This window comes from Stigmatopora argus, chromosome 3 (genome assembly GCF_051989625.1).
Source record: "Stigmatopora argus isolate UIUO_Sarg chromosome 3, RoL_Sarg_1.0, whole genome shotgun sequence".
Taxonomy (NCBI): Eukaryota; Metazoa; Chordata; class Actinopteri; order Syngnathiformes; family Syngnathidae; genus Stigmatopora; species Stigmatopora argus.
The window spans coordinates 14,791,248-14,811,669 of record NC_135389.1 but is presented as its reverse complement, the minus strand read 5'-3'; the positions used below and the strand labels follow the sequence as shown (position 1 = coordinate 14,811,669).

The 20,422-nt window shown below is 39.7% G+C and overlaps 3 protein-coding genes across 5 annotated transcripts in view; all 3 read left to right on the top strand.

Moving 5' to 3' along the window:
• Positions 1 to 217: 217 nt before the first annotated feature.
• On the top strand, positions 218 to 3,224 carry lyve1b (lymphatic vessel endothelial hyaluronic receptor 1b). Of its 3 annotated transcripts, none has more exons than XM_077596917.1 (6): positions 218 to 308; positions 991 to 1,168; positions 1,301 to 1,440; positions 1,933 to 2,244; positions 2,372 to 2,453; positions 2,793 to 3,224. In XM_077596917.1, the coding sequence occupies exons 1-6, from the start codon at positions 236 to 238 to the stop codon at positions 3,001 to 3,003; spliced, it is 996 nt and encodes a 331-aa protein (XP_077453043.1). In that variant the 5' UTR covers positions 218 to 235; the 3' UTR covers positions 3,004 to 3,224. The 3 variants fall into 3 exon arrangements, with proteins under 3 accessions (XP_077453043.1, XP_077453044.1, XP_077453042.1); XM_077596918.1 differs by having other exon boundaries at positions 228 to 308; positions 1,006 to 1,168; XM_077596916.1 differs by having other exon boundaries at positions 245 to 1,168.
• Positions 3,225 to 3,455: 231 nt separating this feature from the next.
• On the top strand, positions 3,456 to 7,836 carry rlig1 (RNA 5'-phosphate and 3'-OH ligase 1). The gene is made up of 7 exons (XM_077596273.1): positions 3,456 to 3,649; positions 4,249 to 4,366; positions 4,468 to 4,563; positions 4,721 to 4,837; positions 4,963 to 5,163; positions 5,445 to 5,614; positions 5,726 to 7,836. The coding sequence occupies exons 1-7, from the start codon at positions 3,560 to 3,562 to the stop codon at positions 5,912 to 5,914; spliced, it is 981 nt and encodes a 326-aa protein (XP_077452399.1). The 5' UTR covers positions 3,456 to 3,559; the 3' UTR covers positions 5,915 to 7,836.
• A 789-nt stretch (positions 7,837 to 8,625) lies between these two features.
• The window catches only part of LOC144070872 (centrosomal protein of 290 kDa-like), a 30,912-nt gene continuing 19,115 nt past the window's right edge, over positions 8,626 to 20,422 (top strand). The window contains exons 1-40 of the mRNA XM_077595362.1: positions 8,626 to 8,652; positions 8,915 to 9,027; positions 9,284 to 9,361; positions 9,657 to 9,714; positions 9,781 to 9,827; positions 9,907 to 10,041; positions 10,214 to 10,267; positions 10,676 to 10,822; positions 10,898 to 11,080; positions 11,142 to 11,231; positions 11,369 to 11,491; positions 11,583 to 11,706; positions 12,219 to 12,376; positions 12,495 to 12,657; positions 12,729 to 12,829; positions 12,889 to 12,955; positions 13,264 to 13,373; positions 13,459 to 13,524; positions 13,612 to 13,687; positions 14,192 to 14,295; positions 14,367 to 14,441; positions 14,500 to 14,575; positions 14,706 to 14,812; positions 14,890 to 14,964; positions 15,034 to 15,100; positions 15,470 to 15,582; positions 15,695 to 15,859; positions 16,017 to 16,163; positions 16,275 to 16,382; positions 16,815 to 17,026; positions 17,089 to 17,302; positions 17,441 to 17,569; positions 17,894 to 18,106; positions 18,448 to 18,590; positions 18,668 to 18,760; positions 18,908 to 19,013; positions 19,289 to 19,423; positions 19,684 to 19,742; positions 20,061 to 20,143; positions 20,205 to 20,311. Coding sequence (XP_077451488.1) covers positions 8,923 to 9,027; positions 9,284 to 9,361; positions 9,657 to 9,714; positions 9,781 to 9,827; positions 9,907 to 10,041; positions 10,214 to 10,267; positions 10,676 to 10,822; positions 10,898 to 11,080; positions 11,142 to 11,231; positions 11,369 to 11,491; positions 11,583 to 11,706; positions 12,219 to 12,376; positions 12,495 to 12,657; positions 12,729 to 12,829; positions 12,889 to 12,955; positions 13,264 to 13,373; positions 13,459 to 13,524; positions 13,612 to 13,687; positions 14,192 to 14,295; positions 14,367 to 14,441; positions 14,500 to 14,575; positions 14,706 to 14,812; positions 14,890 to 14,964; positions 15,034 to 15,100; positions 15,470 to 15,582; positions 15,695 to 15,859; positions 16,017 to 16,163; positions 16,275 to 16,382; positions 16,815 to 17,026; positions 17,089 to 17,302; positions 17,441 to 17,569; positions 17,894 to 18,106; positions 18,448 to 18,590; positions 18,668 to 18,760; positions 18,908 to 19,013; positions 19,289 to 19,423; positions 19,684 to 19,742; positions 20,061 to 20,143; positions 20,205 to 20,293 — 4,398 coding nt within the window. The 5' untranslated portion in view covers positions 8,626 to 8,652; positions 8,915 to 8,922 and the 3' untranslated portion in view covers positions 20,294 to 20,311. The remainder of the gene's footprint in view (positions 8,653 to 8,914; positions 9,028 to 9,283; positions 9,362 to 9,656; positions 9,715 to 9,780; positions 9,828 to 9,906; positions 10,042 to 10,213; positions 10,268 to 10,675; positions 10,823 to 10,897; positions 11,081 to 11,141; positions 11,232 to 11,368; positions 11,492 to 11,582; positions 11,707 to 12,218; positions 12,377 to 12,494; positions 12,658 to 12,728; positions 12,830 to 12,888; positions 12,956 to 13,263; positions 13,374 to 13,458; positions 13,525 to 13,611; positions 13,688 to 14,191; positions 14,296 to 14,366; positions 14,442 to 14,499; positions 14,576 to 14,705; positions 14,813 to 14,889; positions 14,965 to 15,033; positions 15,101 to 15,469; positions 15,583 to 15,694; positions 15,860 to 16,016; positions 16,164 to 16,274; positions 16,383 to 16,814; positions 17,027 to 17,088; positions 17,303 to 17,440; positions 17,570 to 17,893; positions 18,107 to 18,447; positions 18,591 to 18,667; positions 18,761 to 18,907; positions 19,014 to 19,288; positions 19,424 to 19,683; positions 19,743 to 20,060; positions 20,144 to 20,204; positions 20,312 to 20,422) is intronic.

Below are 20,422 nucleotides of genomic sequence, written 5' to 3'. Positions count from 1 at the left end.
TACAGTGGTGATGTTTCCGTTTTGGAAACAAGTTTAAAGATATTTGTTGTTGCTATGTTTGGCAACTACAAGAAGATAGATAGCTGTGGTGGGTTTAGTGGTTATCTGGTCAACGGGCCATGCTGCAGAGTTGACCTTTACTTCCTGTTTCCTCCCATCGTCCATTGCGCTCACTCTGCTTTTTTTATTTAGACTCCCACATTGCATTTGTGTCCTGGCGCGTTAGATCATCAGGATGGTGGTTTTGACTGATCCCAACCTGTTGACTCCTTTGTTGACGCTGACGATCACCTCCTCACTCCTAAAAGGTACTCTAATAAATAGAGGCTATGCGCCTTTCTTGGCTGGATGAATATGAATGTGGAGATGCTTTTGAATTCTTCATTAGGTATTGAGACTAATGAATCCTTTAGTTATCAATGATGCAGTATCTTTTGTGTTTATTTTGGTGTGCATAACTTTAGCTACCGTGTCAGAATTTTGGGGGGGGAAATTCAATAAGACTTGTCCACTATTCTAACCTGTAGTTGTTTAATTTTGAATCCCATGGAATATAAAAATAAATGTGTTTTGCCTGATTGCTGATGTTTCTTGTAATTCTAATGATCTTTGTAATTCTCTGCGTAAATTTATGAGCAAAACTGTAAATTAACCCTCGTTGCAGTGATTGAGCCACAACAACTTCAATTGATTGTTTTGTTGTTGTCAGTGGCTGTTGTTATTTTTATGTTAGAACACAATAGAAATGATTTCAGTTATGTTATCAAGACAAATATGGGAGATGCAACTGTGGGTCATGACCGAAAGAACAAAATCCCAGTCATAAGCGACTGAAATGAGACTCCTGAATAAATAAAGTTAGTCTGGGAACTCAGACAGAATTAGACAAAGTTGCTAGGGAGAAGGAAGCCTGCATGGGCTTCCTAACTAAAGCGACTAACCTCCGATGTATTGGAAAAAGACGGCTGGACAGACCTAATGTGTGTGTAGTCGTCTCTCTCTCAGCCTCTGAAGGCCAGAGCGGCGCAGGGGTCTTCCTGCTCATGGAATACCAAAGTTACAACTTCAACTTCACTGCTGCGTCTACCGCATGCCAATCACGTCAAGCTACCATGGCGACCACCACCAATGTGGAGGAGGCACTGCGGCATGGACTGGAGACCTGCAAGTAAGAGATTTTTTGTTTTTAGATCACTTCTGTTGAATTTCTATTTAGAATTGGCTTATCTGAGAGAACCAAATGTCACACTGACTGCCTTGATGCCAACTTGTCATGTGGTGTTTTGCGTTGGATTCCCAGGTTTGGCTGGGTGGCAGAACAGGTGGCCGTCATCCCGAGAGTCACGGGGAATGCCAGGTGTGGAAATGGCAAAACGGGATTAGTGAAGTGGTATGCCAGCCTAGACAAGACTTTTGGAGTCTTCTGCTTCTCTGCCACAGGTAGTATTGGTTTCAAATAGGGTGTTGTAGTAAAATGAGTCTGTTACACATCAATATATTTGAATAATTTTGCAACTTTTAATTTTTAAGCATGTCTGTAAATGTTTAAAATACTTTTGCATAGGAACATTTTTGGTATTTTTTCCAAATATCATTTGCCCAACATGTTGGGATTCTTTAAAATCTTTTACATTAATGTATTTTTCCACCATGTTTTTATTTTTCATGTTTTTGGTATCTATTGTAGCATTCCGATAATATTGCAGTCAAGTATTTTTTTATTTCTCATTATTCCAATTGTATTTTATTATTACCTAGTTTTATTTTTTCTGACATTTTTATTGAATATTTTGGAAACTGTCTGTATATTTATACCTTCCCCCAATATTTGTTGAGTACATCCTGATAACAGTGATATATATTGATATCCTACTTGCATGCATTTGGAGAGTACTAAATTCACAATGAAGTTTTTGACCTTTTCATCAACAGCTCCTCAAAAATCCACCATGTCCGCCGTGACCTCCTCAACTTTGTTCCCGACAACACCCACCGTACCGCCACTCCCTTCCTCAACAACCGTTTCTTCCCCTTCACCAGCCACAACCAACAAAGTGCCCCTGCTTTGGACATTCATTTCAGCCCATGCCTCCACTTCCTCTCCACCTCTTCCTCCCCATTCCTTCTATTCATCTTCCTCAGCCCATCCTTTTCCTTCTCATGTCGTAACATCATCATTGGCGTCTACCCCCACCCTGACTCATGCTTCTAATCAGCAAAGACCCACCGAGGCCCCCCTGAAAGGTATGTCCCGGACGTGAATTCATCCTTTGCCAGTTATTGACGTTCAATGTTTTCTGAAACATTTTTATTTGATATTTTAAAAACAAAACACAAGCAGATAAACTCTGGGTACTGTTTTAATTCTTAGCATTTTGGTCAGTGCTCATCGTCCTGGCTGTCGTCTTCATGGTGGTGATCGCGACCGGATTATTGTGTTATTACTACAAACTGTAAGTTGCTTATAAGATCTAATATACATTTCATTAAAAAATACATCAGTTTAAAAATATTTCAATAATATTAAAATATGTTTTAAAATACTTTTTAAGCTATGAAGAAAAATCACCAGGTTAGGACACATTTGCTTGAAGCATATCATCAATTTGTGAAGAAAAAAATGGAAAATATCAGAAAATAAATATATTGGTAAATGTAACAAAAAACGACAACATAATCCCGCAACATATAAATCATACAATATTGATTCCACAAACAAAATATTATGTTGGGGAGCACCAAAATGTTCATTTAAAATGATGAAATACTATTGTTATTTTCTTTTGGGCCAGGAAAAATGAACCCTTTAGGTCAAGGGCCCTACAGGGGGACGACCTGGAAGCCGAAATGTGGAAGCCCACTGACAGCCGGACAGATCTACATGATCAGCTGAAAGAAGACCATGAGGAAGAGGAAGAAGAGGAGCAAAGAGATGCAAAGTACTCCAGTGACATTATGCTGTGTGTGAACCCACAATTTAGGGGTGGCAACACTATGTTATGAGGCCTCTTGCATTTAATGGAAGCCAAATCACCCGTCAGTTTTCATAAACATCATTAGTGAATGAAGCCCTTGATGGCTGCTGTCCCCAATTTCCTACAAAATATTTACATTTAGAATGCATATACGATATATTGGTTAAATCATGTCAATTGGAGGTTAACAACCTGGCTGTGATACTTTATGCAGACAACAACCATAATGAACATTTGTTTGAATCTGTTTTTTTTTTAAATAAATTTTGTGATAAATTAATACTTGGTACTTCTACTAGTATATATTTATATGGAAAGAATTAAAAAGAAAAAGAAAATTATGAGCTCATCTAATGTGGTCCGTGTATGAGCATATACATTGATGTCTAGGAAAGTATTCTTCCGTCCATCCAGGGGCGCACTTAACTATTAATAGCTTTGGGTGGATTCTTACAGGAATCGTAGAAGAAGAAATTGGTCACGTGTCCAAAAGTCGAATCAATACTAGCGCTCTACAATCCGTTGCACCCAATGCAATGTTGTATTTTGTAATTATTTTTGTATTTATTTAAAAACGTGGTAAAATGAGACGTCTCGGCTCGGTCCAGCAGAAAGTGTCGTGTGTTTTTATGACGGAAGTCAAGGAAGAACCTTCCAAAAAACGTGATCGCCAAGTGAGTGTGAAAAGCTGAACGCTTTGCTTTGACATGTGAGGTTAAGATAATGTGTCATCGTATGTGAACGTTACCGCTGTCAATTATTAGTAGCATTTTATAATTATTTCAACTGTGTCGCTTGAAAACTCGTCGGTTTTCATACTGAATGAGTGAAATCTACTATCACACTGCAGGTTTCCCACATGGATACAGTTTGTTGACATGTGTGATCCCATCAGTCAGTGACAACGTAATCTCTGATGAAGGTATGTCAATCTTTCTCAACGTGAAAATGAATTCACAAAAAGAGAGAGATTGCATGCATTTACGTGTGCTTTCGCACAGAACCTGGCAAAGCCGAATATTGGGACAAATTTCTCACCCAACGATATGATATTTCACAATTCGAGGGTCAGCTTTTAAATTTGCCCTAAGTTGCCAAATGCTGATTGAAACAGCATTTGTTTCAATGCCGCTTAAATCTGAGAATAGTATACCTTTGACACCTTCATACAGTTAATCCCTATATTTGTACTGTTAATACACAGCTTTTCCCTAAAAAGAAAATACCAATTATTGTCAATACATTGTCTTCATCCTGCTGTTGTTTTTGGCAGCCATTTCATGTGGTCGCCACCGCCATTTTGAACCCTGCCGTGCTGGAAGCCGACATCAGCTCTGCGCTCGCCACAGAGAAACTAGATGGCACCTGCTGCTACGTTACACACTACAAAGGTGATCATTCCTGCCGAAAACCTTAAACAATGTACGTCTTTGAACTTTATGGCAGTGGTCTCACAAAAACTGTGTTATTTTCTTACCTTCCACATAATAAGGGAAACCACATCTCTGGGCTCGATTGGATAGGAAAGCCAACAAACAGGCAGAAAAGAGATTCAAGAAATATCAGTACTCTCACAGAAGCTCTAAAGGTAAAGTAGCATCATAAGGTAATCGATTTGTGAAGAGTTGTGTTCCAAAGCAATCAGTCATAATGTGATTTGGACGAAAGTTCACGTCATATTCAGTGGTAACTGATGGTTACCATCATAAAGTGGCTTACAAAATATTTGTGCCTTGCATTTCTAGGTTTCACGTGGAACGTGGAGGAGGACTTTAAGGCAGTGCCTGACACCTGGATCCCGGCTCACCAAGTCAAACATCACAACGGTCTTCCCATCCCTGATGAACACGGACATATTCCAGGTCTGCTCACTTTACGGGCAGTGTAAAAGGGTCTTCAGTTTGTCTCCGTGGATAAAGGCAAACATTTAAAAGGTTTCAGGCCTTTTTCTCAGAGATTTTACACAATGCTTTCATGCAAACATCAGGTTGGGTTCCGGTGGAGGATGGCAACAAACAGTATTGCTGGCACTCGTCTGTGGTGGATTACAGCACTGGAACTGCGCTGGTTCTCCGTCCCACTGCCAACAATGACTACGACACTTTGGAAATTGCCGCCGTGCCATTGACAGATCTGCAGGAACAAACTCTAGAGCTGATTGGGACCAACATCAACGGGAACCCGTATGGTAGTTGTTTATTTATGTTTCTCTGTGGAATTAAATTGTTTGAGGGTGGTCACTACATGTTGTGGTCTCCAGCTAGAGCATATGTCAGTCTTCTATGGAGTCAAATTGAACATTTCTGCCTCATTAATATCCAATTTATGACCAACTTTGTCATTAGAATTTTTTTGATAGCTAAAAATAAGCATGGCTTTTCAGCCTTGAAATAACAAGTGTTTTCTCTTTCTGGTAGTTAATGTGTAATTTAATTTGGTAGTCATTGTTTTATGACCTCCTGTTGACAGGGTTAGGGTGCAAAAAGCAGCCTGTTCATCTTTTGGTGTCTCATGGGAGCATCTGCATCCAGAACTTGCCGCTCGTGGACTTCCAGCAGCTCTACTCATGGTTTTGTAGTAACGATGAAGGCCTTGTGGAGGGTATCGTTTGGCACTGCGGCAATGGCTCACTCTTCAAGGTCAGGATCCAACCAGCTTGCATGTTAAGCTAACGTTTTGTTCTGCAGTGTACACCTTCGCTCTGCACTTGTTCTTGTCCCATTTCAAATATGATTTGATTCTCTCAACAGGTTCATCGCCACCACCTCGGCCTGGAATGGCCAGCAAAGGACACTCACCTGGGCAACAAGCCTGCCTTTGTCCGCGTGTGTGGGTCAGCAGTTGCGGCGGGTGACGGCAGCAAAAGTCTGTTGGCCTCATTTTCCCGCCTCAATGGACACTGTTTCAGCCACCTGCGTGACATCCACTTTGACTCGTGAATTGAGTCCACAGCATTGATAGCATTTTCCCTTTCCACTTAGCTTTGAGCAGCCCTTGCATTTTGAGCCCCCAAAAGGGGGGAAAAACTCCTAAAACCACATACGAGACCACTCACTTAAAAGCCTAATCAATATTATGTACAAAACTGTCTAACACACATGAATGCACACTACATTGTAGAGTTGCCACAAGAGACTATTTGAGGCAAGGCATCCTTAAACAACTTTTCTACGTCGTGTAAAACAGTTGCCTAGCTTCACAGGAAATAAGTGGGTGTACACAACATACCACATCACATTAGAGTCAGTAATTAGAACTAAACATGTTGCCTCGGTGTAATATAAGTTCCTTTAATACAGCAAGCAGGACTGGAATTATTTATCTAGATTTATGTATATAATTTATGGCGCAGTTGCAAGCCAGTCATCATGAGCTATGTTCCCTCTAATTTTTCGTTGGTCTGGGCAGAAAGACGACCTCCCTGAGCGCACTGAGTACCAGTGTGAGCGACATCATCGGTACTCGGATGATTCGCCTAAAGACGTTTCGCCGACGGACGTTTGACAGATGGGCAGGTCGCCGAATGGACGTTCCGCCGAACGGAGGTTTCGCCGAAACGGGATTCGCGCGCTCGCCCCGCCCCCGGATCGTGTGTGTACAAGTTTTTCAACCTCGGCCCGCGGGCCATATAGGGCCCATTAGGATTTTTAATCCGGCCCGCTGCCGGCGTTGTCCAAATTATAGTACAAATCAATGATTCATTTCCCTTTGCCGCTCATCACTCTTTATTAGTCTACCATCAATGGCATCCCGGGAATAACCACTCTTGGGCGGGCAGATGTAGCAGAACCGAGCCGTAAAATGACAGCAATCGGGTCAAATCCATCCTAAAACAGCATTTAATGATTAAATACAAATACTGTAGCTCTTTGGACATTAGAACCGAGCCCAGGGAAGTGAATTCCTCGGTAAAATGTCGCGATGGAGGCAAAAAAACGTCTATACGTCCATTCGCCAAACGGCTCAAAATGCTCTCAAATTCGGTCAAATCCAGCTGAAAACAGCGTTTAATGATTAAATACAAATACTACTAGTATTTGTATTTAATCATTAAACTAACAAATACTAGTATTTGTATTTAATCATTCAATGCTGTTTGAACGAACGTTCATTCGGCGACCTGTCCGTCTGTCAAACGTCCGTCGGCGAAACGTCTTTAGGCGAATCATCCGGTCACGACATCATCATTGCTCGCTATGGGCACACCAGGATCACACCTGCCACAAGCAGGTGCATGTCAATGTTCCCTCTGATTTTTCATGTAAAACATTCTGAAAAACGTAAGAGTGGACAGAGCTACTGCCACTGGCTGTCGCTTAAACGGCGCCATCATGGGGAAAGGGGTAAAAAAAAAAAATTGGATTTTATTTACTGCGCGCCATATGATTGCTGCTGCGCAGAGAAGACGAGAGTAGTGCACAATTGCACACGCGCGCAGCTTAGAGGGAACATTGATCATGAGCATTAAGCTAAATGCAAGATCAATTTAATTATTTCAGATAATTTAAAAACAAGGAAAGTTGCCTGCAAGACAACTTATCGGGCGACTGAATTTCTGAGTTTACTAAAATTGTTTCATTGTTAAAGTCTATGTTTCCATCAAATGTAAGCCCTGATCCGAAACATGATTGCCTCTACAGAAATGCTACTCATTCATTGTTGAATTCCTTATGTAACAGAAAATGTCATTCTGTCATTCCCAGTCACCTTGGTGGAGCCCAGCGGTAATGTACATATACCAGTCTTAAAGATTGCCCTAGAAAATGATGCATGTTGTTGTTGTTTATAACGAAAATGCATTGGTACAATTAATTGCATTTAAAATACATTACTAAATTGTATAAAAAAGGAAACAACAGCATCTGTTTATGTGATTATTGTGTCATTGCTGGCCTTAAACTCGCTGTAACCCTCTACTGCACTTCACTCTGGATATCATCTCAAACACTGCAGCCAACCAGACAAGTTTGTCTTGCCAAAATTGAGATTTATTTTCACTGCTAAACAATGATACATGTTTTCAATCTGCAGATAGATTTAACTCCCATTTGCAAGTTTTGGAGGAGTTATAAATCATCTCTTTTGAACATTAACTTGGATGACATTCTTTAGCCTGTCCAAGAAAATATATCTGATGGAAAAGTCGCTAACTTGAGACTGAGGTGATGTTAAAGTCTACCATACTGTTTTTACAAGTTACACAAACTTTTTGTAAATAATACAATGAACACATTCAAATTTAATAATTCATCGATTCCTCCCCTATCCCAGTTCACAATGGGCAGGAGGCGGGCTACATCCTGAACTGGTTGCCCGTCCATTGCAGGACACATAAAAACATTTTTGCAGACACTCTTACCAATGGGCAATTCGGAGTGTTCAATCAGCCTACCACGTATTTCGATTGGGAGGTGTAAGAATCCCCACAAAGACACTGGGGGTACACGCAAACTCCACATAGGAAGGCCGGAGTGAACTGTCAATATCAAAACTGAGGAAGATGTGCCAACCTCTCATCCACAATCCCGAGAAGTTCAAGAACAGATAGCAAAATACAGTAATTGTCATCATTCAGTCTATAAATCATCACAAATCCCTTCCTGAAGTTTCCGTCAACTGTGATGACAGCCATTATCCACAAATGGCATCCGCCACCTAGGCCTGAAAGTACCTTCTAGTAAGTGGCAATGCCCATTGGTCCCAGAATGGATGAACGTGAAGCGATTGCCATATATTTTAAGTGCATTCTATTGACTTTGTTGTTTTGTTTTGCTAAACAAAGACATTTAGATGCAAGGATTTTACCTTACTGACTATCCTTTTATGATGTCGTAGTGACAAAGCCACGGAAACAAAAGCTCTAGCACCGTTTTGTCATGTCTCGGTCTTATTCGTCGATGTTTGTTTTTCTCTACTTATTGTGGTTGTGGTCATTTTAGGGCTCGGGATGCCTGCTGCTGTCGAGTGGGACAATGTGAAGAAGCTTGACCCTCTCACCCTTCACGAAAGTTACAAGGATGAACTGGATAGTGTCATCAACCTACTCACATCGGTAAGCGTGCATTGACTCGTGTTGGCAAATTTGCAAACTTGCATATGTTTGATATTAGTTCAAGCGGGGGCTGTTTTTTACAAGATAAGGTTACTTGCTTACATCAACATTATTTTCACATCATCTACTTTCAACTCATAATTTTTGACTTGGCTGGTGCTATTAAAAGTCATTTGCATGTTTAAGTGAAATATTTATGTGCACCCATTGGAAATATTGACCATGACCCCCAGTTTCTTCTTTTTGTGTGTTACAGACAAACGTGTGGGAGGTGGAGCGACAAACTCAAGAGGATGTCGAACATATTTTGCGAGTATTTCAGGCCTTGCTCAAGGTGCGATACCTCGTTTGCTCGTATCTATACCGTGTAAACATGTTTACGTTTCATAAAAATATTGCAGTTCCTCCAAACACAAGGTATTTTCTTCTCACTCCAATAAACAGTAAAACGTATCACATAGAAGGCGGGACAGAATAAAGTCTAATAAAAATAATTTAAATAATACAACTGAAATCTATGTAAATAAATCTAAAGACCCAATATACGTAAAAAAATATGGACATGGATATAGCATAAAAACTATGACTGCAACTTTTTTCTTTTATTTCTTTTATTGTTTCTGCCACAGATGAAGCATCAAGAAGCGACTTTAGCTGAAGAGTTAGTAGAGGCACAAGAGAGAAATGGTTTGTTTAAATGTTTATTTTTTTTATTTTTTATTTCAATACTTTCAAACCGTCTTTGTCATTTAGAAAACGCACTTCTCGGCAAGCTCTCCAGGCTTGAGGAAGAACTTTCAGTGAGTCTCATAAAGACAATCAATAGTTGTAAACCATGTGATCATAAACTTGTTTAGCGCTCTATACTACATGTGTTAGTACACTGGCACAGGACCGGACAACCGCTTTCTGAGGAATGAGACTCGACAACTGAAGGGCCAATTGGTGCGCAAGGAGGAGATGGTCAACCAACTGAAGAAGGAAATATATAGAGAGAAGAAGACCACGGAGAAGGTTTTACACCTTTTATTTACACAACCTAAAATGAAATAGTCAATGAATCCAAAAAGGTTACGTGGAGGATTGTTTTCAGATCTTCAAAGGTACAACACAATTAGTTCCAGTATGCTGGTTGACAATTTATTTCAACATGAATTGAAATATCTGTTTGTGTCTTCTTAACTAGCTGTTTTCGCGAGCAGAGGCTGCTGAGGAAGACCTGAAGATATTAAAAAAAGAGGTAGCACATTGCTGACAAATCACTCAACCACATGATTCAGCTGGTGTTTCTTAAAACAATAACAAAGTAAAAATAGATTAATTGATGAGCAGGTCCATGAAAATGTTTCATGTAACCATTACTGAAAATCTAAAGGAATTCTACTGTTTTGATTCCATGTGGCCATAGATAATTTTGTGAGATATAGAACCCACGTAACGTGGAAACCTTTCCTATCTAGTGAAAAAGTTCATTTTTGTTAATGATTAGTTGCAAGAGTTTAAATGAGGGGTAACTTTCCAAGAAAACGAAGCTATATTCAAGAGTTCTTATTACGTTGCTCCTCACATTTTGTATGAGCCTCAATTTGAAGTACTGTTAAATCGTCAAGTGACATTATGTGGTGAAAGGTAATGTGTCCTGCGTCAGAACACACAGCTCCAGCAGGACATAGACTTCTATCAGGAAGAATTGGCGCTTAAGGAGTCGGATGTGTCCAAAAATGAGAATGCTGAGACTCAGAGAAAGCTTATTTCGACAACCCGTCAGCACACCCAGTGCATGGACAACCTACTGGTACCCCTACTTGCCTCCTTTGTGTAAACCTCGCTACGTTCCTCACATGACATGGTGTTTCTGTGTTTTTTTAAGCAAGCGGAGGAGGAGATCTCCCAGCTAAAGGCGGACACCCTCCGCATGGAGAAATGTGTGATGGATTCAACTAAGGAGATGGAGAAGATGAGTAACGAGTATAATCAGATCAAGATGGCTGTCCATCAGTGTGACGCCGAAACGGACAAGCTCAGAAAAGAGCGGGATCACGCTAAGCTGCAGGTAAACACCCTCCTCAAATAGATCAGTTTTTTTCCATAAAGCTGACTTGCGTCATTTGCAGATTAAAGAGCTAACGCAGAAGATAAATGATATGACGGAGGAGGACGGACCCATAATAGCGGCAGTGGATGCGCAAGTGGACAAATGGAAGGTTGACAAACAATTATTGAGCCTTCAAAACTTTCATTTTAGCTCTACTTATACTTACACCACCAAACAAACATTTTGTCTTCACTTTTTAGCAGATTTTCTAGCATTGAAGTGGAATGACTTGAGTTTTATTCACAGAAAGTGCTCTCTGAAAAGGATGAAGAGATTTTAGTGTATCAGCAAATGATCCGTGAAATTCAGCAGAAGTTGCGAATGGCACAGATGGACACCGAGAGAAACAACATTCTTGCCTTGCAGCAGGTCTGCTGACCACGTCTTTGTACTTCATTGGCCCCTCAACAAGGCACAGGTGTTAATGAAGACCATTTCTGGTGGAACAAATGCCCTGCAGGCTGTGGATGAGCGAGATGATCAGATCAAGTTCTTGAGAGAGCAAGTGGAGCAGTACACTATTGAGATGAAGAAGCAGACGGTCTTTATGGAAGGTGTGAAGGTGCCCAAAAAGGAAAGTGGAAGTGAGTCACTTGCATTTGACCCTGATGTGGTTCTTGAAGTGGGTAAAAAACATCATTTTCATTCTTGGATTCCACACAACTGTTTGGTCAGTGTAGTGAGTGAAATTCGTGAAAAAGCTTCAATAATGCTAATGCCTGCAGTAGTCGCACAATTCCTGATATCCTTTAGATCCAAAGTGATCTAATTCCACATTTGGTTTGCTTCCAAATGAATTATGACATTTCCAATGATATCAATTTTTTTCTCCCTCTGGCTGACCTTGGTTTGTTGGTGCCAAGAAGCAACTTGATTGGCCCCAAAAAGTTACACAATGCCAATATTTTTCCCTTTATCTCTAGATGGCTCAATTCCAATATTTTAGTTCTAATACTTTTTAATTCTTCTATTCTCCTAAATCTAAAAATCTCTGTATTTCCATGGTGAGCAAAAACATCTGAATGATACTACTTTGTGAGCTAAAAACACGAGACTCTAACAGGAAGTGGCACCTTTCTGAACACTCAAACGCTAGTCCATCAACGAAAAATGAAGGAGTTCCAGCTCAAGTGGAAATCCTCCGAGGTGAAAGCTGCAGAAGCAGAGGAGGCTTTGAAAGTCGCCCAAACATATGCAGAGGAAAAAGACCGGGAGATCATTGAGCTCTCCAAGCGCCTGACAGAGTATGAGCGTGTAAGTATAAGGAACAACACACTTAATGCATTCAGATGATGCCTTGACTGGCGTTGTGTGTTGCTGGCTTTGACATAAATTATTTGTCTCATGATTGAGGTCCTTTCCTGTTTTATAGGGCATTCGTGGCCTGGAAGAAGCAGTTAGTGAGATTAGGGAGTGTAAAATTCAAATCCGAAGGAAAGATTTGGATTTGGAAGCAGCGACCAAAGAAATTAACCAAGCATACTTAACAATCGAGCAGATCGCAGAGGAAAACGAAGACTTCCGTGAAAGACTTGGTGATTTTTCCCCTCATCACTTTACAACTAAATTAAACGCTCCTTTGACTCTTCTTTGTTTATTCTCTAAGGGTATGAACCGAGTCAGGTTGTGGACCTGAGTCAGTTCAGGCAAGCCAGAGGCCTTAAACAATGGCAGTACAGAGCCGAAAATAAAATCCTGAGCAAAGAGGTAAACACGATCCAAAATTATGTTTTTCTTTTCAATGGTAAATCAAAATTCTTGTTCAGATTGAACGTCTTGAAGAAGAACGACTGGAGATGAAGAAACAAGTCCGACATTTGGCCAAGCAGACTGGTATCAATATTTGTGTGTGATACACTTAAACATACTACATGCCTCCCTTGAATTGATGCTTCCTCTTTGTCTTATAATGGACTGATTACAATTATCTCACTGAAGAGGTTACAAAAAACCTTGGGAATTAAAATCATCCACTTAAAAAGAAAAAAAAATACATTAATTAATTAAATTAATTGAACAACCCCTGTGAGGATAAGTGGTACGGAAATTGAATAAATGAGTAAAATTCAGGGCAATTTCCAGGAGTAGTTCAAAAATAAACGGAGCCTTTCAGTCTTTACCCAATTTTTTTGTTTCTGTAGTGCTTCCACCGTCCATCTTAAAGGAGGACAATATTGCAAGGATTAAAGAACTAGGGCAAACTCCGACACAAAACAGCAGCGTTCCCGAAAATGAAGAGCCGCAGGTCAAGGTTGGCACTGTAAAATATTGAATGTCTCACAATTTTCCATAAAACAATTCAAAATGAATCCTCTAAACAACATCACCCCTTAAAGGCACGTCGCATGCAAACTGGTGACAACACTAAGGCAGATAAGAGAATCCCCATTGAAACATTTCAGGTAAAGGACATCTGTTTGTCTGGGGAAAAAACAGACATTTGAATATCTCATTAGAAGTGAAAAACAATTGTGTTCTTGTGTCTACAGGGTGAACAGGGTGAACCTGTGGTGATGATACCAAAGACGGAGGCGGAACTCCGCAACTACCAACTCCGGTCCAAGCGTAATTATTTATATTGTAGTCCCTTTTGGTGTTTAGCACGTCCGCCTCACGGTTCTGAGATTGAGGATTCAAACTCTATTGGATTTCTAACTTCCTGTGTGGAGTTTGCCTGCGTGGGGTTTTCTCCGGGTACTGCAGGTTTTCCCACATCTCAAAAACATGCATGCTATGATGGTTGAACACTCAAAATTGCCCCTAGGTATGTGTGTGAGGGTACTCGGACGATTTTGGCGAATCGTCCGGTCACGGTGTGGGTACTCGGACGATTCGCCGAAAGACGGTGGGTAAGTGAATGGATTTTGTATTATTGTGCCCCACGATTGTCTGGTAGCCAATTCAGGGTAAAAATAGCACTTATACTTTGAAAACACTTTGAAGTCACACAATAGACAGGAAAGTTTTGTGACTTTCTGTTTTTTTATACTGTGCTCCAATAAGTACCAACGTTTTAGTACTCTCTGCAATTCTTGTGTTCACTTTTAACCCACATTAGTGTTTCTATAGGGCTGCCACCACCCGTTTTGCTGGAGGACACACACGTTTTAAAACAGCCACCAACTTTTACCCAAAACAGCAACGCTCACGAAAACGAAGCAGCAAAAGTCAAGGTTGGCACTTTGAAAAATTAAAGCCTCTCAAAATTTTCTATAAAACATTTCAAAATGAGTTCTCTAATCAGCTGTTAAAGGCACTTCGCATGCAAACTGGTGACACAGCTGAGGGAGAAAAGAAAATCCCAGTTGAAACGTCTCAGGTTAGAGATATAACCGTGTATCTAGAAAAAAAAATGTAATACCATCTTGTGTTGGAAGGGTGAAGTTGGGGAAGATGCTGTTATGATGCCAAAAAGGCAGGCGGAACTCTTCAACTACCAGCTCCATCCTAATCGTAATTTCATCTATTCAACTCCATTGTGTTTCTTTTGATATTTTAAGATTTGATTGATTTTAGTATGCTTAGACTGATTTTTAAATAAATGGTGAATCTTAGTGTACACTGTACATTTGTGTTTCTGTAGGACTGCCACCGTCTATCTTGCAAGAGGAAAAGGTCACCCACGTAAAACAGCCACCGATTCTGACTCAAACAAGCAGCGCTCATGAAAACAAAGAGGTATATTACAAGGTTAGCAGCTAGGCAAGATTAAAGCTTGAAATATTTGGAATGAAACAATTAAAAATAAATCCTGTAATCGACATCAGCTGTCAAAGACGCATCACATGCCATTTCATGACACCTCTGATGAAGTCAGGAGCATTCCTGTTGTAACATGTCAGGTAAATAACACCTATTATTGAAAATCTACTTTAAAATCTAATTTAAAAAAATTAAATTTGTGTTGTCAGGGTGAATTTGGGAAAGAGGCGACGATGATGCAGAGGGAAGCGGAATCCCACAAATTCCATCTTAAGCGTAATTACAACTATTTTACTTCATTTTGGTCTCTTTGATCCTTTTAGTAAGCCTTTTATACATCTGCTATGGCTAACATTTTATTTTAATTACATTTTTAAAATAAAAGAGCATGTTTACTTGTTTAATTTCACTTACGCTTTTTTTAAAATAATGAATGAATTTTATTTATTTTTAAATTACAAATGTCTTTTTTTATCCATTTACAAATGGTCAATTGTGGCTATTGCACACCAATGATTTTACCCCATTAATGTTAAGAAAAGCACATTCAAACAAAGAGTAACTGGGATGAATGCCACATAATGGTGTTTAAAGTTTTTCTCAGTAAAAAAAAAGTTCACATATGTGGTTTTACCTGTCATCTAGAAGTAGAGCAACTCTTAAAAGAAAAAGGAGCTCTGGAGGCTACACTCAAAGATGTTCTCGAGGCCTTGAAAAATAACACCACAAACATTCCCAGTCTGCAAAAGCTGGCCAATGTAAGTAGGGCTCGGTTGGTGTAGCCTTATAAAATAGTTGCTTTTTTTTAATTTTATTTTTTTAAATCATATACATCCCTCTACCTTTTAACTACTCGCTATTCTTTCTTAGCCCAACCTAAAGGTCTTCATCACTGATATGGTGGCGAGCCTTCAAGCTAACTACACGAAGGCCCTCCAGGAGAAAATGAAACTTGAGAAAGAGAGCAAGAGGTTGAGTCACAATCATGACCAGAGGTTCCAGGAGATGAAGCAGACCTGCAATTTTTTGGAGGAGGTACCCCAGTAAAAGGGAGATATAAAATATAAGATTTAATATATTTGGGTGGACAGTCACTACACAAAGAAAAAATAGTTGGATATAAGCCGTTCAAAGTTATTATTTCAAAGCAATGCTTCAAATCATGAGGAGGAGGCCTTTCCTTCCAATACAGAAACTCAAGGAAAAGTCCAGTAATGAGGCAGAAAACCAGGGTGCCCTGATGCTGGCTTACAAGAGCATAAAAGATTTACAATGTCGACTCAACAATAAAGAGGAAGTGATCAAAAAGTACCAGAACCAGCTGATTCAAGCAGGAAAGGTACAATTGACAGTGTTGGCACGGCTTCCTTGTGGCTTTTTCATTGGCTACCGATGACGTCAAAGAGGTATATATCTTGTACTATGTCTCTAACTTTGCGGCTGTCAAAAGAATCAAGAAGATTTGATCAAGACACACGCTGAGGAGATGAAGATGCTGTATGATAAATTGGACTCCAACAACAACTTTGCCCTGTACCGCCTCAGACGCCAGGCAGTGGTACTAATACGCAATTATGCTTTTGATTTTATTTAATATGTAATGTACAAAAAAAATAGTATTCCCTCAAATTTCACGGATAATATAGAGCAGACATGGCCGTGATAATTGAAAATAAGGCCTAAAAAATAATTTTCTATAATTTAGGGTTTATCATTTAATAAATCGCTAATCCAGAGTACCTGTGTGCTAATATAACTTGCTTTACCCAACCAATTTATCATTTCCTCCTTAGGGTTGAGGAATTTAACTCAATGGCTGCGATTGACAGCACTAGTCCAATCCACTTTCCAGTTTAAATAGATTGCTAGACGTCCCTTCTTTATTTCAGTTCAAATAAATTGGACATGTATAACCACGAATGGCAGCCAATGAGTTAACAGCGCTGATATATGATGATTTGAATAAACCCATCAGAGATCTTGGTTTCAGTCCTATCCACAGGATGCGATGAAGAGCCCCATCATGACCACTTCGACATCCAAAAATCTGGACCGTATGGCAGAGTTGGAGCAATTGGTGATCGAGCAGGACATGTCTATTGCGTCTGCTAACAGGAAGCTTACGATGGCTGCCACTGAATTGGAGCGTCAGAAGGCTGCCATGGAAACACAGATCAAGAAGCATGCTGATGTGATATCCAGGTGATTTTTTTACTTTTTGTCAAAAGTAGCCCCAATCTGCTAACAGCGTGAATTCACCATAGGCTGAAAAGGTCTCATGCGGCAGAGATGCAAGATGCACATTTTGAGTCCATTGACCGGAGGAGCCAGATAATGGAACTGAAGAAAGGAATTGACTCCCTCCAGAATGAGCTGGGGAGGCAAAAGGAGGCCAGCCTTGTGTCCCCGAGCAACACCTTGAAGAACATGGTGGAACGCCTGAGGGAAGAGCTGGTTCACAAAGAGAAACAGATCAAGGTAGAGATATTGTTTTGAATGACTACTCCAGGTTAGAAATAGTGCTGTCAAAATTATTTTCAACAAGGATTCCATAATAGTTTAGGTTTTCCATAGCAGCCATTTAGGATCTTGTTGTCATATTGCATCTTTTCTCAGGCTCTCAGCAAAGTTCTTCTTGGTATGCGAGCGCAGGTGACTTCCGCTGCAGAACAAGTCTTGGCCTCACAGACTGAAGAGAAACTCAGCATTCAGAAGCTGGTCGACAAGCACACTAAAGACCTTAAAGTGAGTGCCAAATGTCACCGAATAGTCAAAATCGTAAACTCGTCTGTAATTATTCTTATTTATGCAGATTGTCATATTTTCAGGACATTGATTGTATGTCAACCACTCAGTCTAGTTTTTTCCACAAACAATGACCTGATTGGAAATTATTCACCAATATTAATAAATCTTATCTAAAAACAAACATGAATAAATGTGTTTGTAATAGTCTTAGCTGACTATGAATATGTTTATACTATTTTCTCTAAGGAAAGAAATACGGAGACAATCTTGTATGGTAGCATGCATTCATTTGCTTTTTTAAAGCAATTATCTTTCACTCAGGTTCAGGTGCAGGAACTCAGTGACCAATTGGAGACAATAAATGTCTCGTCCAGAAAGAACGAAACTAGACTCAAGGTTCAGGTGGACATCCTCAACAAGAAGCTGCAGAGGAGCCTCAACATTCAGAAGGCACTTCGTACACAATTGGAGGAGAAAGAGCAGGCCTTCCAAGAGCTGGGAAAGCGAATCAAGAGTCGCAGTGACACTGTTCAGGTTGTTAAAAAGGGGGATGTTTACAATGGGGATGTGAGATGAAACACATCATTTTGTGCAATTCAAATTATGAAAGAAATCACTCTAATCATAAGCCTATCTATGGGAAATGTGATTTATTCCAATGATGCATTACGACTCAATAATAATAATAATAATAATAATAATACATTCCAGGTAGATGATACTTCTGTCTTGGATACAATATAATAGGTTTACCTCATTTACCAAATGGTATGCCAAGTTTAAAGAAAACCTTTACACTGTTCTTTAACTCTTCCTTTGGAGGGTAAAACACATCATGATGTCCCTTTATTAATTTAAATGCTCTCATTTGACAGAGTAAAGAGAAAGTTGAGCAGTGGGAGGAGGCGAAGAAGTGGCAATCTCGGTTGGACAAGGTGAAAAATGTTCTGAAGGACAAGGAACAACAAAATTACTTTCTGTCAATGCAACTCACTTCTCTAAAAGACCTTTATGCCAAGTCAGTGTATTTTACTAGCAACAAAGCATCTTCTCTGAGTCAATCACAATTGAACCCCATTGATTGTGTTGATGCAGGCTCGAGCGAGAGAGAAACATAATGCAAAGGAAGACCAAAGTCAAAGGATTGACGACCGATCCGGTTGTCGAAGAGCCTCAGTTGTCCGCCAAGTACGTCTCAGTCCCAGTAATATAACGTCCACCCACATCTACTGTTGTTCACCTAAAACATCACTATTGTGTTGCTTATTCTTTGGAAAGCTTGTCTAACAAATGTTTGCTATTCCAAAATCTTGAGCTTTTTGGGTAACCTTGCAGACAACCGCAATCTATGAATGTCTGTGAGGCTAAAAACCAGTCACTGGAAGAGATACTGCAATTCTTACAAAAGCAAATTTCCAACAAGTCTTTGGAAGCATCACTTGTAAGTTTTTTTATTTATTTTTTAAATAATGGTGTAGATCACAGATTTCAAACCGTTTTCAGAAAGGACCAAGTGGTTGCAGGTTTTCCTACAAACCACTGAAGTTCTCTTACAACTGCAATCAGTTGATAGCAGAAACCTCATACGTCAAACTGTCTGTGCTGTGTCAGTTGGCAGGAACTTTTGCTTCCACTTAGCCCTTTTTGACACCCATGGTTTACATTATCTCAGAGTATAGTTTATTTATTGGTATTTAGATGTAGTTTCTTCTTCAGGTGCCAACGAAAAATTCCGAAGTGCAGTTGCAAAGTGACAAGGACCTCGAGAAGGAAAATCTCAAATTGGCCTCAGAGAATCTTAACCTGCGTCTCCAGCTCGCGGAGGTTAACATAGACCTGCCGAAATTCAAGGTACACATTGCGGCTCACAAAAATAAACAACCAGAATAATAATGTTTAAATATCTGCTGAATTCCAATCATGATGCCCTAAGATTTACTTGAATTATTTGCAAGACCCCAGTTACAAGGCAATGCTATCTGGACTGATTACAAAGCGACATAAGTCACTACCATTGTCCATTGCTTCTGTGTTGTAGTTACATGAAAGACCTTTTTTGTTTTGCCTTTTTTAAAATGCCGTCTAATGTGAGTGATTATTTTGATCTTCAGGTGGACAAGTTAAACATTACTGAAAGTGTAGCAGCAGAAACAGATCTTGCCACACTCAGGTACGCCGACCCCCCACTTAAAAAATACTAATTTTTGAAAAAACAAATCTGCAATGCTTGTTATTACACTCCCTGATGAAAAAATGGTAGATTATTGTATGACGTCACAAAAAAGGAAAGAACCAAACAAAAAAAATCACAACGCTAAGCTTGCTCCGAGCCAGTTCCAATTTACATTATAACTGTAAATAAGATCCTAAAATGTTTTACAAACCATATAAGTATATCTTGTCAAATGCCTTAACACTTCCAAAATTTGAACTTGGAAAAAAAAAGGCAAAATATTCTATCCTAAAAATTCTCAATTTGTGCTACCAGTAACATGACGAAAGACAACGCAGAGCGTGGACAAAACCCGGAGACAGATGATCTACCCGTGAAGATACCTAAAAGTGACACAGGTGCATTCCGGCATGTGCTCTACTGTAATGACCATTCTAAAGTCCAATTTGTTTCACTTAGATGACAAGGTGCCAAAAAATTCAGCTCCAGCATCTGAAGCAGAGAAAGACGTCAGTGAATGTGACATAGAAGACATTACGAGTCTATGATCCATCTCAATTTTGGAGGTAATTTTATTTTTAAATCTCAGTGGTAGCGGACGGTATTGTCTGTAGTGTAACCTTTAATGATTATAAACTAGTAGTGAACTGTAATGTAAGAGTATACCAGAAGCAAGG